The sequence below is a fragment of the Elgaria multicarinata genome, chromosome 1 (assembly GCF_023053635.1).
Source record: "Elgaria multicarinata webbii isolate HBS135686 ecotype San Diego chromosome 1, rElgMul1.1.pri, whole genome shotgun sequence".
Classification (NCBI taxonomy): Eukaryota; Metazoa; Chordata; class Lepidosauria; order Squamata; family Anguidae; genus Elgaria; species Elgaria multicarinata.
In genome coordinates this window covers 3,449,210-3,467,250 of record NC_086171.1, presented here as the reverse complement: position 1 = coordinate 3,467,250, position 18,041 = coordinate 3,449,210, and the positions used below count along the sequence as shown (strand labels likewise).

At 44.8% G+C, this 18,041-nt stretch overlaps 1 protein-coding gene across 2 annotated transcripts in view; it reads right to left on the bottom strand.

Annotated features, from left to right (window-relative positions):
* LOC134396074 (zinc finger protein 783-like) overlaps positions 1 to 10,583 on the bottom strand; it is a 31,877-nt gene extending 21,294 nt beyond the window's left edge. The window contains exons 1-7 of one of the 2 annotated variants that reach the window (XM_063122429.1): positions 10,496 to 10,583; positions 6,597 to 7,002; positions 5,636 to 5,762; positions 4,506 to 4,619; positions 3,513 to 3,623; positions 2,769 to 2,888; positions 1,307 to 1,405 (exon numbers count right to left, since the gene is read on the bottom strand). In XM_063122429.1, coding sequence (XP_062978499.1) covers positions 1,307 to 1,405; positions 2,769 to 2,888; positions 3,513 to 3,623; positions 4,506 to 4,619; positions 5,636 to 5,762; positions 6,597 to 6,995 — 970 coding nt within the window. In that variant the 5' untranslated portion in view covers positions 6,996 to 7,002; positions 10,496 to 10,583. The remainder of the gene's footprint in view (positions 1 to 1,306; positions 1,406 to 2,768; positions 2,889 to 3,512; positions 3,624 to 4,505; positions 4,620 to 5,635; positions 5,763 to 6,596; positions 7,003 to 10,495) is intronic. The other variant, XM_063122436.1, reaches the window with a different exon arrangement.
* Positions 10,584 to 18,041: the final 7,458 nt, after the last annotated feature.

Here is an 18,041-nt window from a genome sequence, read left to right as displayed (position 1 = left end):
GGGCCACATCCAGTCATTTTCACCTGGAACTAATTGTGGGGTTGACTACGATGTTCTTAGCTAACGTAACTGAGCACACAGGTCAGATTGCCAGTCAGGGTTATCTTCTCCAAGAACCCTTGAGGCTCACTTGGTTGCACCATTTTTAGATTCCACTACTATAAAAGACCAGCACTTGGAATGTGCAGTTCTAATAGATTCCAAACTATTCAAACTTTAAAGCAAGGCAGCCCACTATTCAATCTATACTTCTCTTATAAAACATGGTCTAATTTTCAGCAGGAATTTAACTTGCTAAATAGCAAACACAATCATGTTTCTAAGCAGTGACAGTTTCAAAATAGCTTTGGGGTTACATGAGCTCAAGGAGAGGTTGTGGGGGAAACAGTTAAGAGATGCCTGAAAGTCTCTATACACAGTTACTCAAGTTGAAAGCCTGGTGTCCTTCAAATGTTTTGGAGCCTACCCGAATAAGCCCTGAGCTATAGCCCAAAACATCTAAAGGGTTCCAGGTTGTTTACACTTGCACTATTCTAAGGAACTATTAGTTACATCTGAACAACTTGTAAATTCAGCATATAAAATTAAGCTTCACAATTCTAGATAACTAACTTTCATCCAACTCCTTACAAACTTTAAATTCCATTTTTTCCCATCGCCTTCCTTTCAATTATAAAGATCACATGTGGTCATTATCCAAATTAGTTACCTGTTCACTTCTAAAATCCTGTTGAGGCACCCCAGTCACTAAAAAGTCATTAAAATCTCTGTCCATCAAGTACAATTTCAGTCTGTGTGTGTAATAAACATGTGCGACTCCATGTTTGATCCTTCGCTTTTCATTTCATTCATGGCTCTTTCTTATGCTGCATTTTAAAGCTGCAGAGAAAGAGTATCCAGAACCCTTTAAAACATGTATGTGAGAAGCAGCCCATTGGGGCTGCTGGACTGACACTGAGATGAAACTGTAGCACCTTTAAGCAAGGAGAAGATACCATAAGGGGTTAATATGTGGGCAATTCTACTTAAGGAAGTGGAATGATGACCTTCCAGCCCTATGACTCTGCAGGTTGTTGCTCATAGCCACCAATCCCTACCCACCACAATTCTGCTCCTCAACATGTCTGCTCAGGAATGTAGGTTTCCCACTCAGACTATGGGACAGGTAGAGGTGAGATAGAACACTGCAGTCAGTACAGTGGGAGAATAGCGCCCAGTGATTGGATCAGCTAGTTTGCCACCACAAAGCTCTTTGGAGGAACTACAGTCCCATCCAGACAAGACCCAAAAGTCTTCTGCTACTTACCAGTACTGGGGCCTTCACCAAGGAACAATGGCTCCTGCATACATGGGCCTTCCTGAGGTCCAGCGAGACGTCTTTCATCAACTGTGACCGTCTGATATTCTGTTCAGGAAAAGGAAAAGTTACACCAGGGCTCACTCTTTCTCTCCCTCCCATTGCAACAACCACCAAACATCAGGAAAAAAAATCTGCAGCCCATCGCAATGTGGCAGATGCTTTCAGCTGTCAAAAGCACCCAAATCTTTCATGGTATTCACAAATGTACACTGAGCAAAAAGACAGCTCCTGGCAACCATAAGGGCTGGCAACCCAACTGAGCAAAGAACCTCTGTGGTGCAGTGGACAGAGTAGGGGTTAGGTAGTAAAGAAGGAAAGAGTTCAAATCACTGTAAGACCATGGAAACTCTCTGGGCAGCTTTAGCCAACTCACTCTACCTCAGCCAAGCCTACTTCACTCATTTTTCAAGCTGTTTTTCACCAATTTATTGATACGGTGAGCTACCCCACTCACGTCACAGCGCCTTTTCCCCATAGTTATCGGAATGTGTCCCCACATGAACCTACCCGTACACTGCGCTCAACATCTAAGGTCCTCCTCCGAGTACCTACTCCGAGGGAAGCTCGGAGGATGGCAACAAAGGAAAGGGCCTTTTCGGTGGTGGCCCCCCAACTGTGGAATGATCTCCCCGATGAGGCTCGCCTGGCGCCAACATTGTTATCTTTTCGGCGCCAGGTCAAGACTTTTCTCTTCTCCCAGGCATTTAACAGCATTTAACAACGCTAAGTTTGTTTTTTAATGGACCCCAGAACTGTTGTTTTTAAATGGATACTGTTGTCTTTATGTTTTTGATGGTTTTAAATTCTGTATACTTTTTTACTGTTTACTGTTTTTAACTTTTGTAAACTGCCCAGAGAACTTCGGCTATGGGGTGGTATATAAATGTAATAAATAAATAAATAAATAAATTTGGTATTTTCCACATCCTGGAGAACTTGAGCATAATGGGTTTGTAGGATGTGATAAAATACCACTTCTGTCCAAGTGGGACCACATTCCAAATTAAGTTCCGCCCTACAAAAATACATGTGTACATAAATAAATAAAAGGAAAATGGTACCTGGCCAGGTACCATTGCCCAAAATGATGCCCAAAAATTAGGATATCAAGCTTGAATGGATTCATTTCAACAAATGTTAGAATTGTCAGCACAAATTAAGATTTGCTTCTTTACATCCTACCTATATTGTTTTGCACATTACATGCATTTCTATTATTTATTTATTTATTTAGAGTATTTATATACCGCTCCCCATTGAAAAATTTCGGAGCGGTGTACAAGGTAAAATGAAAATAAAAACAGAATTAAACAGTTAAAACAAAATTTAAAAAGAAGCAAAAAATAAAATAAATCTGTAAGGCCAAGCATAATATTGGACTCCAACAGAGGTCAAATACAGGACACACCCAGGTGCGTATTATGGCAGATCTCCTCTTCGTGGGAATCCCCAGGATCAAAGTGCACCTCCTCCACTTCCTCTTTAATCCACGAGGATGTATCCATTGCAGCAGTGGGAGACCCTGTGCCTAGGAGAGAGGAGGGTACAGGGCGTTGCTCTTCTCTGACATGGAGAATTCTCATACAAGGCCTGGGGAGAGGAGGCGGAGTTGTATGGTACGGATAGAGCTTAGCAGGTAGGAAAGCTAAATGGGAAGAGGGTGCAAGAGATAAGAAACAGTGGGTCCAGATGAAGCATGGATGAAGAAAATGGTTGTAGGCAGAAGGCTAAGAAAGTACAGAAAAGAGAGAAAGATGAATGGAGTTAGAGAAAGAAAGGACAAGGAAACACAGGAGAATAGGAAAAGGTATACTGAATTCCAACAAAACCCATAACATAGCATGGGAAGATGTGGGAAGGAGGGTGAAGAAGGCGATAAACTTTTGAAGCTGGGTCTCAATCAAGAAATATGCCTCCTGCCTCCCCAGCTGCCACAAAAGAACCAAGAGAAGGTGTCCTGCATATTATTATATTGCAGAGTCCTTACTGGGTAAGCAGCCTTCTCATATTCCTGTTTTTTGATAACCCAACAATTTCTCACAAAGTAAGCATTTTGAAGAGGCGGACATGCCCCTCAAGTCAGGGGCATGCTTTCTTGCTTGTGAGCCAAACAGCTGAGAAGCAACCACTGCTGTACGTATTCAGTACTCACCCACGTGAGAGCTGTGGCTCATTTTCTCAGGGGGATTAGCAGCCTCACTCTGTGGTTCTCCCACTTCTTGTTTAAGCCATGAAGAAACATCCACTGGAGCCACAGGGGATGCTGAATGGAGGAGGAAAAAAGGTTGCTGGGCATTGCTGGCCAACACTAATCACCATCCAAACACAGCAATGTGCTAGTCACAACCCTGAGGCTTAAACATTGACTACTAGCTCATTACATAAACATGACTTTCTAATCCCTTTTCTAATCTGGCTTCCATGTAAGCAGCATCCAGCCTATGTGACATTCTGAGAATGCCCAGGTTTCAGGGCTGTCTAAGCAGCCTTGAACAAAGAAGGTGAACTGGAGGAAGAACCAGGCTTTCCAATCTGGATACAGGACTGTTTTTCATCCTGTCAGGAGAGGGTGCAATAAAACGGAGTGTTTCCAATCCAGTAGGACCAAGGAGGACAGAAGGGATTCTACAAACACAGTTGTAAAGACAAAGTGACAATGGCGTGGACATACAAGGCTATTTTTCTCCCGAAACAGAGAAGGATCTTCATACGGGGAAAATAAATATTTTGAAAAGCATGAAGTGCCAGAGGTATTCAGATCCGCCAACCACAGAGCAAATACCATACTGGAGGAAGCATATCATTTGCAATGCAAAAATCACTGCTCCTGAACCCTCTTTGACATCCAAAATGTAGGCATTTGGATTTAACATAGGGGAAGGTCATTGTGATGCACTAAAATAATCTCTGGATGGATCTAAGAAAGGTGCAAGCCATGTGCCTCCAGCTCAGATGTCCCTGTCTGCAAGCTTCACTTGCAAGTAATACCCAAATGCTGCCAACACAGCTAGTTAAAAAAAAGGTAACAGCAGCTAGTCTTCCTTACCTTTTTCTTCCATACTTCCTAGCTTGATAGTAACATCCCTGGTATGAGAAGACGGCAAAGTGATTAAAGAAAGGTAACTCTGGAGGTCTGCTAAAGTACCTGTGTCAACGTGTACAGAGACACTATTCCCTTCCAAGTCTCCAAGCGCCTTCTCACATACTTCTTGACCTTGCTCAATCCGGGTCAGGATCTCAGGCTTGGAAACGACATAGTCTGTTCAATTGATGGATGGAAAAAGATGAGGTAATTAGTGCCATTCATAATTGCATAATTATAGAGCAGATAATTATGGAGAGGTGCAAATACATATGCACACATTTTTAAATTAATAGAGCTGGCAAATAATGTGAATTAGAGGCCAGAGCTCCGCTACAGAACATCCTTGCTCCCCCAACAGCACTAGGAGAGTAAGCCAAACAAATAAGATACAAAGCGCTGCCTTAGCCTGAGCTAGACCACAAGTCCATCTAGCCCAATATTATCTGTTCTGGTAGGAAGAAACTCTCCAAGATCTCAGGCTACCAGACATCCATTTGTTCCTAGAAATGTGAAAAGAACCTGGAGCCCTCAACACATAAATACACAGCCTACCGCTAAACTGTACCTTTTCAATCAACTAGCCAGATATCATAGAATCCTAGACTAGCAGAGTTGGAAGGGGCCTGCAAGGCCATCGAGTCCAACCCCCTGCTCAATGCCAGAATCCACCCTAAAGCATCCCTGACAGAGGGTTGTCCAGATGCCTCTTGAAGGCCTCTAGTGTGGGAGAGCCCACAACCTTCCTTGGTCACTGGTTACATTGTCATACTGCTCTAACAGTCAGGAAGTTTTTCCTGATGATCTTAAGGGAGTACGTGTGTTTCAAGACGCAATAACCAGCCAAACTATAGCTACTCCCCAACCTGACATTGATTTTGGCTTCCTAAGAAGCTTTTACTTACTTTTCCCCAGCCCTAATGTGATTGTATGGGGTGCTGGGATCAATAGAAAGGAATGGACCTATGGTCAAATGGTAGGTTTTCTAGGTTGCACAGGCATTTGTACATAAGTCTCAGAGAACAAATACTCTTATTTTAAAACAGTTTTATACTGTAGGTCATCAAAAGCGGGTATTCTTATCAACTCAATCACACTGGCTTTCAAGAGCCAGACACAGCAATCAGCCAATGAGAACAAGAACTTTTAGCCTGCAACCTGTTACAGATCATTTAAGAGCACACAAATCTCACCCAGTGAGACCAGCATCTCGTAGTTGCTTTTCATGACTGTCTTGTACAGCTCTTTCTGCAACTCATCAAGGTTCCCCCATTCCTGCTCGTTGAAATGGACTGAGAGGTCGTCAAAGGTTACTGGAACCTGGAAGGAAGAGCAAGTTACAGGCTCAACACCCTCTTGCCTCCCAAATCCAGTCTGCTTCAACTGATCGAAAAATACCACCAGGCTGCGTTGAGGAAATTATCTTCCATAGAAAAAGAGGTGGCATCTTGTCTGAAGCAGCCAAAAAAAATCCTGTTTTCAGGCGACTCCTTTTGACCACTTTGTTTTCAAAGACCCCCTGCATCTTGCAATCTATTAAAACCAGAGGGAATTGCCGAAAAACCTAAACTTTTCTAAACTTTCTCAACTGCTCAGGCATGTAGATTTGGGGTACATTGAGATGGCAGCTTCCTCTTTGGTGCTGTAACATATAGTTAAGTACCTTTGTCTCTGGCAACTTCACAGCAAGCACAAGACAGCCTGACATCTTGGGAAGGAACAAGGATCTCAGAGCTGCTACCACTGCCCTATGAACCACAATTCTGTTTTCAGAAGGAAATTCAGCATGTGCATTGGTCTCCTGAAAACCACTGCTTTCACTGCACGTCTGGTCTCTGTGGCTGCAAAATGATCTAAAAGGCACCATCTGCTAAATGTTTGAGATGGGAAAGAGACCTGAACAGGCTTTTAACGGCAACAGGGAGGTGGGTGTTCCCCATTTAACACAACTTCCAGTCCTTCCTAACAGTCTCAATAATCTTGGCTGCAACTATTTTTTTATTTATTGCATTTTTAAACTGCCCGACAGCCGACGCTCTCTGGGTGGTTTACTACAGTACCCTGAGTAATCTGGATATTTACACATAGTAAACATGAAGAATTTTGGCTAGCAGAATATACATTTTGTGCTTGCAGTAAACCAGCATTTCCGACCTTGGGTATTTCTCCCTTAGCACCAGGGGGGAACCTCAGGATCCAGAAGTTCCGATTCTTGAGAAGATTCTCCACATTCTCCAGCCTCCTTTGCAGCTGTCCATACTCCTCAATCAAGGTCCCCAATGCAGCCCATTTGCTCTCTACTCGGTTCTCCATTTCTGTTGTACTCTTCTGACAGTCCACCAGCTTCTTCTCTACGGACCCCATCCTTCCCTCCAGGCGCAGCAAACGCATCATGTGGGCATCTACCGTCTTGTCCATGGCCTGGATTGCAGCCACTGCTGCCCACATAGAAGTCTCTGATGTCTGCACCTGCATCTCCCGGGTAGCTGCCTGCTTGGGGCTCACAAGAGGATGGAAAGGAAGGGGAGACCTTGACTTCGCATCACACTCCATAGCCTACCTTGCAAAGACAGAAATCCAAAATCAGCTGTCATCTTGCATTTTGCATGATATTTGCCACTGTCTTCAGAAAGATCCTCCCCCCTCCCATCCCATTGCTTAAATTCTCTTTCCTCTGAAATGTCACCAGAAGCAATGACTTTTGATTAGGCAGCAGCACAGGTCAAGTGGGTGCAGAAATGCTGCAATTTAATTGGTAATTTGGAAGTACTCAACCAGTACAGTGAATAATTTGGAGACAGGCAACAGAGATGGGAAACAGACAGCCTGAGGAATAATAATAATAATAATAATAATAATAATAATAATAATAATAATAATTTATTTCTTAGCCACCTCTCCCTCTGGATCAAGGCGGGGTACAACACAAATACAAAACACCATGAAATACATATAATTGATTAAAATCATATAAAACTAATACATCAAGTGCCCCCCGATATCCCCCGCCCCAACTTTATTATGTACCTTGGCTGTCATGAGACAGAGACAAAAGGCAGTTTTATCCATCATCTCCACAACTTCTCCTGTACTGTATAAAAGCCTGAAATTCTCCTTAAACACTCCATGCATCTAATGAAGTGGACTATACTTCTTGAAAACTTATGTCAAAATAAATTCGTTAGTCTTTAAATTAACATGGGGTACTTTTTATTGTTTACTAATTTTTATCTTTGTTTACTAATTACAAATAAAGTAATCATGCTAAATTAAATCACACTCTAGAGCATCAGAAAATTTAACAATACAAATGACCTTAGGCAAATTAGCAACAGAAAATTTTCCAATTCAAAAATTTCCTTAAAACCCACATCACTGCCTGTGCATCGGTTTGTGCAGGAGCAAGTCAATGGATGGAACAAAGGTTGTTGATCCTTCAGTTCAAAACATGGCTCCTGTTAGAAATAGATGTATCTACAATACCATCACAACAGTTCCCCACCCCCAGGGATACTAACATTAACAAGTTTGGTTAAAAACTGAAAATCCCCCCAAACAAACAGGGTCCCAAGTCAACTTTTTCCAAGACATAAGAACATAAGAAGAGCTATGCTGGATCAGACCATGGGTCCATCTAGTCCAGCCCTCTTCACAGTAGTCAATCAGCTGTTGACCAGGGACCCACAAAGCAGGACACAGTGCTACAGCACCCTCCCCGTATGTAGAACCTCAGCATGTCAGGGAGGCGACTAGGCTGGAAAACTCCTCCTGGACATACTAGCTTGATGGCCGTATCCCTCGGAACACCTGGTCCGACCACCGTGGGAACAGAACGCTGGACTGAAGACTAATCTGTAGCACGGCTCTTCTTGTGTCCTTACACTCAGGGAAGTTTGTTTCTTACGCTACTTTGTTTCTTACAAGTCACTCCCCAAATAGGAAATATAATAACAAAGTGGCTAAATTTTGTGCTGCTGCAATTGCTTGTCGGCGTGGGATGATATTAAATGTCTGACAATGTTTTTACTTGCTAAATCTTGTATTTTTATGAGTTGGACGTGTGCATTTCTTTAAATCTGCTTATTCAATTTTACTTTTTAAAATTTTACTTTTAATCAACTGTAACTGCTTTTATATCATTGTACTCACTGTGCTATTCTACTTTGCTGGTCTTATTGGAAAAGAGCCCAGGTCTGAACCAGAGTAACTTACAGTAGTTGCCATGTTTAGTTGCTAAGGAAATGTTGCAAAATGTCTAAGAGAAGCCATTCTTAAGATAACCAAAATCAAGTGAATGTTCTCCAGGGAACAGTGAGTACTGTAGATGCTTGCCAAAAGAACAGAGACTGTATTTCCATGTACTTTCTTTTCAGCTAGGAATTTCCTCTTAGAAGGCTGCTTTCACATGCGGCTGCCTGAGAAGACCGTGTATAAATACCTAGCTACCTCCCTTGCGAGGTGGGCACATGCTTTGCAGCAATTAGCTCTTGTGCCTCTATTCTGCAGAATAAACACTGTTTGACCTAGTGTGACCACATGAAAAGGAGGACCGGGCTCCTGTATCTTTAACAGTTGCATAGAAAAGGGAATTTCAGCAGGTGTCATTTGTATATATGGAGAACCTGGTGAAATTTCCTCTTCATCACCACAGTTAAAGCTGCAGGAGCTATACTAGAGTGACCAGATTTAAAAGAGGGCAGGGCTCCTGCAGCTTTAACTGCTGTGATGAAGAGGGAATTTCCCCAGATTCTCCATATATACAAATGACACCTGCTGAAATTCCCTTTTCAATACAATGGGTGAATACAATTCAATTCAATGGTTCCATTCTGCATGTTTTATTGTTTTATACTGCATGTTTTTATCTGTACGCCGCTCTGAGATCTTAATGATATAGGGCGGGATATAAATGTTTTAAATAAATAAAATAAATAATAAACTGTTAAAGATACAAGAGTCCTGTCCTCCTTTTCATAGGGTCACCCTAGTTCGACCCATACTTCATCTCCTCTCCTCCTTGTGTGCTGAACTGGACTTAGTATTTGTTTTTAAGTTGTTGGTTGTTTTATTATGCTTTTCATGGTTTTCATTTTTGTGAAACGCCCAGAAAGCTTCAGCTATTGGGCTGTATAGAAATGAAATAAATAAATATAAATAAATATAAATAAATATAAATATAAATAAATAAATATAAATAGTACACCAGGGAACGAGCCATTTTTCCTACATTGACTCCTTGGTTGAGAAAGGATTGTACCTCAAATATTTTGAATATTTTGAATATTATTGCTATATGTGAGCAATTCTGTATTTTGTAATGGTCTTTGTGCTACAAACAGATAAACTATTCATTCATACATTGCGACCATCATAAACTACTACTCCCTGGCATGATTGTGTTCCGCGACATCCTCACCCTGGCATGCAAAGTAGAGGAGCCCAGAGACACGGGTTGACGCGTACACACAAAACCCTGAGGTGTGTGGTTGTTGTTGTTGGGTGTGTTTTTTTTTTTTAAATAAAGTTTAAGTGAGGCTTTTCTTTTCTTTAGTCACTTGGACTGCTGAGAGTCTTAAGAAGATTCAGGCCTCCCTCCCCTCCCCTCCCCCTCCCCCACAAAGGGCTTTTATGGCGAACAGGGAAGCCCCTCCCCCACCCCGTTTGGGTATTTTGTTCCCCTTGGCCTGGCGAGAGGAGAAAGCACCTTGGAGCTGCTGAGGGGAAGGCAGCAAGACAGGGAGGAAGCGGCAGGGCCCCGCACCCCTTCCCCGGAGGCTCTGGAGGGAGGGAGGGCAGGCTTCCTGCACTGAGCAGGGGGTTGGACTCGATGGCCTCGTAGGCCCCTTCCAACTCTGCTATTCTATGATTCTAGGCTTGAGGTGAGGAGCGGAGCGGCCCTGAGGGCCCCTTCCCCCGCTCCAGACAAGAGTTCTGAGGGGGGGGGGGACGGTTCTCGCCTCAGGCGCAGCCCCTCCTCAAAGAAAGGCCGGCTCCCGCACAGGGTCCGTGACAGGCCCACCACCACCACCACCAGGCCCAGACCCGCGCCTCACCTGGACCAGCGCTCCCCGCCCACAGCCAACGCTCCGCAGAGACCGAACGCCGACGACGCGCACCAGCAGGCTGAGGGAGACTGGCCCAAGTGCGCAGGCGCACCAAGGCGGTGGGGGGTGGGGTGGAGGACGACGCACGGAGCCGCCCAGCGGGTTGCAGTCGTGACGGTAGCTCCGGCAGCCTCCTTCGCTTACCTGTTACTCAAGCGCCGCAGCGCCACCTCTAGGTGGGAGGAGCGAACGGCGTCTCTTGCTCCCTCCAGTCTCGTTTTGGCGGGAAAAGCACTTAGAAGAGAGGCCTGAAAGCCTCTGAAAGGACACAAGCTCCAGGTGTTTGGGGCTTCAGCACCCAGCAGCCCCTGCCAGCATGGCCTGTGGTGAGGGATTATGGGAGCTGAAGTCCAAAATATCTAGAGAGCCACTGTTTGCTCACTCCTGCTTTTTATTTATTTATTGCATTTATATCCAGCCATTTCCCCCGCAAAGAACCCAAGGCAGTGTACATAATCCTCCTCCTCTCCACGTTATCCTCACAACAACAACCCTGTGAGGTGGGTTGCGCTGAGAATTCTGCGACTGGCCCAAAGTCACCCAGTGGGTTTCCATGGCCGAGTGGGGGCGAGAACCCAGATCAACCGACTCCCAGTCCAGCACTTCAGCCATTATGCCACACTGGTTTAGTGTTACATTCACACCAGACTGCTGGTTTGGGGTAAAAGTGGTGATTCAAGTGTCTCTGGTCCTGCCAGGGTTGGCCAATGGGACACTTTCCTCTGAAACAATGGCCGCCTCACTTGTGAGTGAGTCTGTCATGAGTGGCCATCACCACATCTTGTGGTAGTGAGTTCCATAATTGAACTATCCGCTGTGTGACAAATAAGAGAAAGTATACTTCTTCACACAGCGCAGAGGTAAATTATGGAACTCACTACCACAAGATGTGGTGATGGCCACCAATTTAGATGGCTTTAAAAGGGGGTTGGATAAATGCTTGGAGGCGATGGCTATCCATGGCTACTAGCCCTGAGGGTTGAATCATAGAATAGCAGAGTTGGAAGGGGCCTCTAAGGCCATCGAGTCCAACCCCCTGCTCAATGCAGGAATCCACCCTACAGCATCCCTGACAGATAGTTGTCCAGCTGCCTCTTGAAGGCCTCTAGTGTGGGAGAGCCCACAACCTCCCTAGGTAACTGATTCCATTGTCACACTGCTCTAACAGTCAGGAAGTTTTTCGTGATGTCCAGCTGGAATCTGGCTTCCTTTAACTTGAGCCCGTTATTCCGTGTCCTGCACTCTGGGAGGATAGAGAAGAGATCCTGGCCCTCCTCTGTGTGATAATCTTTCAAGTCCTTGAAGAGTGCTGTCATGTCTCCCCTCAATCTTCTCTTCTAAACAGGCCCAGTTCCTTCAGTCTCTCTTATTTATTTTATTTATTTATTTATGGATTTTTATGCCGCCATTCAGCCAAAAAAGGCTCTCATGGTGGCTTACAAAGGTATTTCTTGACAGTCCCTGCCCACAGGCTTACAATCTAAAAGACATGACACAAAAGGAAAGGGGATTGGGAGGGAGGAGGAGGAGGGGGGAAAGGAAAGGAAATTCAGGCACTACAATCTTAGTTGGAAAGTTCAGCAGTTACAGGTGACAGCAGGAAGGAGGGGGCTCTGAGCTGGAGCTGGACCCAGGCACGATGGAGAGGTGCCTGGCTGCTGCTTCCTCCCTCACTGGTGGCCTCTGCAGAGACAGTTGGTAGCAGGAGGGAGGGGGCTCTCTCTTCATAGGGCTTTGTTTCCAGACCCCTGATCATCCTGGTTGCCCTCCTCTGAACACACTCCAGTTTGTCGGCATGCTTCTTGAATTGTGGAGCCAGAACTGGACGCAATATTCTTGATTAGGCCTAACCAGGGCTGAATAGAGAGGAACCAGTACCTCACGTGATTTGGAAGCTATACTTCTATTCATGCATCCCAAAATAGCATTTGCCTTTCTTGCAGCCATATCGCACTGTTGGCTCATATTCAGCTTGCGATCTACAACAATTCCAAGATCCTTCTCGTTTGTAGTATTGCTGAGCCAAGTATCCCCCATTTTGTAACTGTGCCTTTGGTTTCTATTTCCTAAATGTAGAACTTGGCATTTATCCCTATTAAATTTCATTCTGTTGTTTTCAGCCCAGCACTCCAGCCTATTAAGATCTCTGTCTAACTACCGACCTGTCTCTTTGTTGCCTTTTGTTTCAAAGATCCTGGAGCGTGTGGTCTACTCTCATTGTCTTGATTTTCTTTCTAGTAACTCTGCTCTGGATCCTTTTCAATCTGGATTCCGTCCTTTGCATTCCACTGAAACAGACCTTACTAAGATTACCAATGATCTTCTTATTGCCAAGTCTAAAGGCCTTTATTCCGTTCTTATTCTCCTTGATCTAACTGCAGCCTTTGACACGGTTGATCACGATCTTCTTTTGGATTCCCTTCATGACCTCGGATTTTGTGGCTCTGTCTATAACTGGTTTGCCTCCTATCTAGCGGGTCGCTCTTTCAACGTGTTGGCTAATGGCAGCTCGTCTTCTTCTTTTCCCCTTTCAGTAGGGGTTCCGCAAGGCTCGGTGCTTGGCCCGTAGTTGTTTTCTTTATACATGTTGCCCTTGGGTAAGCTTATTCAATCTCACGGCCTCCAATATCATCTGTATGCCGATGATACACAATTATATCTCTCATCTCCGGAACTTTCTCCTGATGTTCACGACCGTATCTCGGCATGTCTTTCAGATATCTCAGCTTGGTTGCTTCACCGTCGTTTGAAACTTAATATGGCAAAGACTGAATTGCTTGTTTTTCCTCCTAAACCTTCTCCTCATCTCTCATTCTCTCTTACTGTCAATGATGTTACGCTTACTCCGGTCAAGGAAGCTCGTAGTCTTGGCTTTATATTTGATTCCTCGCTCTCCTTTATTCCTCATATTGAGGCAGTAGCTAAATCCTGTCGTTTTTTCCTGTATAATATTGCCAGGATTCGATCATTTTTGTCTATCTCTTCTGCCAAGACTCTTGTTCATGCATTGGTTATTTCTCGGTTGGACTACTGCAACCTTCTTCTCACTGGCCTTCCTTCTTCTCACATCAGTCTGTTGGTTTCTGTCCAACACTCTGCTGCTAAGATCATCTTCCTGGCTCGCCGCTCTGACCATGTTACTCCACTTCTGAAATCTCTTCACTGGCTTCCAATTCACTTCAGAATCCAATATAAACTTCTCCTGTTGACCTACAAAGCTTTTCACTGTCTAGCTCCTTCCTATCTCTCCTCTCTCATCTCACACTATTGCCCCGCTCGTGCTCTTCGCTCCTCTGATGCCATGTTTCTCACCTGCCCAAGGGTCTCCACTTCCCTTGCTCGGCTTCGTCCATTTTCTTCCGCTGCCCCTTACACATGGGAACACTCTTCCAGAACATTTGCGAACTACAAGTTCAATCGCAGCTTTTAAAGCTCAGCTAAAAACTTTTCTTTTTCCTAAAGCTTTTAAAACTTGATTTTGTTCTGACTTTTATACTGTTAGTTTTACTCTCCCCTGTGCCTGTTTGGTGCATTCTCTTCCCCTCCTTATTGTTTTATTATGATTTTATTAGAATGTAAGCCTATGCGGCAGGGTCTTGCTATTTTATTGTTTTACTCTGTACAGCACCATGTACATTGATGGCGCTATATAAATTAATAATAATAATAATAATAATAATAATCACTTTGAAGTTTGTTTCTGTCTTCCAGGGTATTAGCTATCCCACCCAATTTTGTGTCATCTGCAAATTTGATCAGCATTCCCTGCACCTCCTCGTCGAAATCATTAATAAAAATTGAACTTTGAATGCTGCTATTTTTCCGGCGGCAGGTTAAGACCTTCCTCTTTGCTCTGGCATATAGCAGCACGTCTATATTACCCACATGTTTATTTTAAAGGTTTTTAATGTTTTATGTATGTATGTTCTGTGTTTTTGAATTTTAAATTGGGCATACTCGTTATGTCAATTTTAAACATTTCAGTAAACCGCCCAGAGAGCTCTGGCTATTGGGGGGGGGGGGTATATAAATGTAATAATAAAATAAATCAATGAAATAAATGAATTGGTTTCTCTGAGTCAAAGGTGGAGAGGGTGGCCATCCTAGGGCCATAAAAGGAAATTTCAACATAGAATCATAGAATAGCAGAGTTGGAAGGGGCCTATAAGGCCATCGAGTCCAACCCCCTGCTCAATGCAGGAATCTACCCTAAAGCCATGGCTAAGACACATGGCTCAGGCATGGGGGCTTTGTGATGTGGGGAGGGCTTTTTGTGACGTCACAGACCCTCTGTCAGCCAGGCAAAGGATAAAAAGGGTCTGGGGCTCACATGGGGCTCAATTCGGCCAGGGAGCCCAGAGAGAGCTGCGGGGGCCCACGATCAGAAGGCAAGTCTGACTTGCTAAGCGGGAGGGCAGATCTGTGGGGGCCCCCCCACACCTTCCGCTCAGCCAAAAACCATGAATGTCTTTGACGTTCATGGCTGCAAAAATCCGTCAGTCTGGCAGGCGGAGCCTCGGCCACTTCGGTCGCGGGGGCAACAATGAGCCGTGAAAGTGTGGGGAGCAGGCCGCAGATGAGCAACCCGCTTACGGTGTTGTGCTTTTGCCTTCCAGCAGGCCTGAGGAGGAGCCCCGGCGGAGGATTTTCGCCATCTGGGCTGAAGCGAAGGTGTCAGCGGGGATCCGGATTGACGGCAGCGCTGGATGGGGGAGAGAGAGAGAGAGACCCCCTTCCATTGGGGGGGCTAAATAAATAAATAAATAAATATAAACTGATCTAAATCTCTCTGTCTCAAGCCTTTTATTGAATGGGGGGCTTAATAAATAAATAAATATACACTGATCTAAATCTCTGTCTCAAGCCTTTTATTGAATGGGGGGCTTAATAAATAAATAAATATACACTGATCTAAATCTCTGTCTCAAGCCTTTTATTGAATGGGGGGCTTAATAAATAAATAAATATACACTGATCTAAATCTCTCTGTCTCAAGCCTTTTATTGAATGGGGGGCTTAATAAATAAATAAATAAATAAATACACACTGATCTAAATCTCTGTGTCTCAAGCCTTTTATTGAGTGGGGGGGGCTTAATAAATAAATAAATAAGAGAGAGAGAGAGAGAGAGATCCCCTTCCCCCCACCAGCAGTCGGTATTATTTATTTATTTAATAAATATAAATAAAAGTGATATAAATCTCTTTCTCTCGCCCATCTATTCAATCTTTTTTTAAAAAAAATAAACTTTATTATAAGATAAAAATATGTTTACAGTTGTTTCTACAAAGCATGATTACAGTCTTTAAAAATACTAAAAGGTTTTAAGAGTAAAGCGTTGCCTTATCCATTTTATATATCTATCATGTATATCCCATCGTTTGCTGCTCCTACTCGAGAGAGGGAGGGAGAGGAGGCTCCGTTGCTAAGGGCCGCGGCGCCCATTGATGACGGCGGTGCCTTTTAGGAGAAGGGAAGAGGCGGGCCTTAACCTCGCCGGAAGACCCGCCCCCCTGGGGAGGGGGAGGGGGAGGGAGGGAGGAGGACATCAGCTGGGATTGTTTCGCTTGGGGAAAGGGAGGCTCAAAGGGAGACACGGTGGAGGCGGGCAAAATGGTGCATGGCGTGGAGAAGGCGGGCAGGGAGGCATTTTTCTCCCTCTCTCCAAATACTGGAACCCCATGGGAGTAAATCCCATGAAACTGGTGGGAGATTCAGGAAAAGGGGAGAAGAAGGAAGAGAAGAAGCGAGTGGGTGTGGGAGAGAATGTTGGGGTGCATGCATGGGGTCTTTGAGTGAATGCATGTGTCCATGCGTGTGTTTGTTTGGAGTGAGGGATGCTGTGTGTGTGTGTGTGCACGCGTGTGTGAGTTGGGGAACCCATGACCTAGGGAGGTGGTGGGCTCTCCCACCCTAGAGGCCTTCCAGAGGCAGCTGGACAACCCTCTGTCAGGGATGCTTTAGGGTGGATTCCTGCATTGAGCAGGGGGGTTGAACTCGATGGCCCTTTAGGCCCCTTCCAACTCTGCTATTCTATGATTCTATCAACCCTTTTGTTAATATTGTTTAGTATTTAGAATATCGTATATTATAGTAGTTGTGTCCCTTTGGCACTCATTGGTTGCTATTATTCATATCAACTACTGCCTTCCCTAATTTTGTATCAAGTTACAGGAAGCCAGATTCCAGATGGACATCAGGAAAAACCTCCTGACTGACAATGGAACCAGTGACCTAGGGAGGTTGTGGGCTCTCCCACACTAGAGGCCTTCAAGAGGCAGCTGGACAACCATCTGCCAGGGATGCTTTAGGGTGGATCCCTGCATTGAGCAGGGGGTTGGACTCGATGGCCTTGGAGGCCCCTTCCAGTTCTGCTATTCTATGATTCTATGGGGGGGGGGGGATGATTTGGAGGTGATATTCCTATTAAATAATGCATTTCAGACCCATAGACGTTCCTTTCCAATTTGTTTGCTATGATTGGCATGACGTATTTCTTGCACTTTAAAATAAATCCAGCAGTTTCAAGTTTTGTGCTTCTTATTTTTTCTACGAAACATATGTTCTAAAAAAATCAAAGTTGGCATTTTTGGGGTGGTGGGGGTGGTGAAAGTAGCTCACCTTGCCTAGGGTGCAAAATAGTCTGGCACCGGCCCTGATGATGGCCACCTGTTTGGATGGCTTTAAAAAGGGGTTGGATCAATTCCTGGAGGCGAAGGCTATCCATGGTTACTAGCCCCGATGGTTGTATGCTACCTCCAGTATTCAAGGCAATAAGCCTGTGTGCACCAGTTGCTGGGGAACATTGGTGGGAGGGTGCTGTTGCACCATGTCCGGCTTGTTCATCCCTGGCCAATGGCTGCCTGGCCACTGGGTGAACAGAGCTCTGGACTAGATGGACCCTTAGTCAGATCCAGCCTCAGGGCACTTCTGATGTTCAGTCTTTTGTATGTGGATCTTTAGCTAGCCAAAAGACATCTGCACACAAGATGGATTTAAGGGGGGGGGGGGGAAGCCCTCTGGGAGGGGACACAAAAACAGTCCAAAGAGGACTGAGCGTGCTCAGCGGGGACAACCCAGGCCTTAATTTTGGAGCACAGGGTAGGTCGAAAAGTGATCTGTGGGGGAACAGATCAGAATGGCCTTCCCCACCCGATTCCCTCCAGATGTGTTCAGTTCCAATTCGCATAATCTCCATTCTCATCAGCCTATCCTGAACAGGAGCCTTTCACGCTGCAACATGTGGTTGCAGGTTGTTCTTACACATTTTCAGATGGGGGTTGTGAGCCTCTTTGAGCCCAGGGCTGAATTCCATTTCAAAGAGGTTCTGGCCCCCAACCTGTCTGCTTTTGATTTTTGGCTTTAGGAGAGTAGGGAGAAAAGACAGGTCTTGCAACACGCAGCCAGGCCCTGAAGAGACAAAACCAGCCAGCCAGAGAACACAGGAATTATGTGTGAGCTGCTTGGAAAAGGTTACGTCCATCATCCCCGAGCA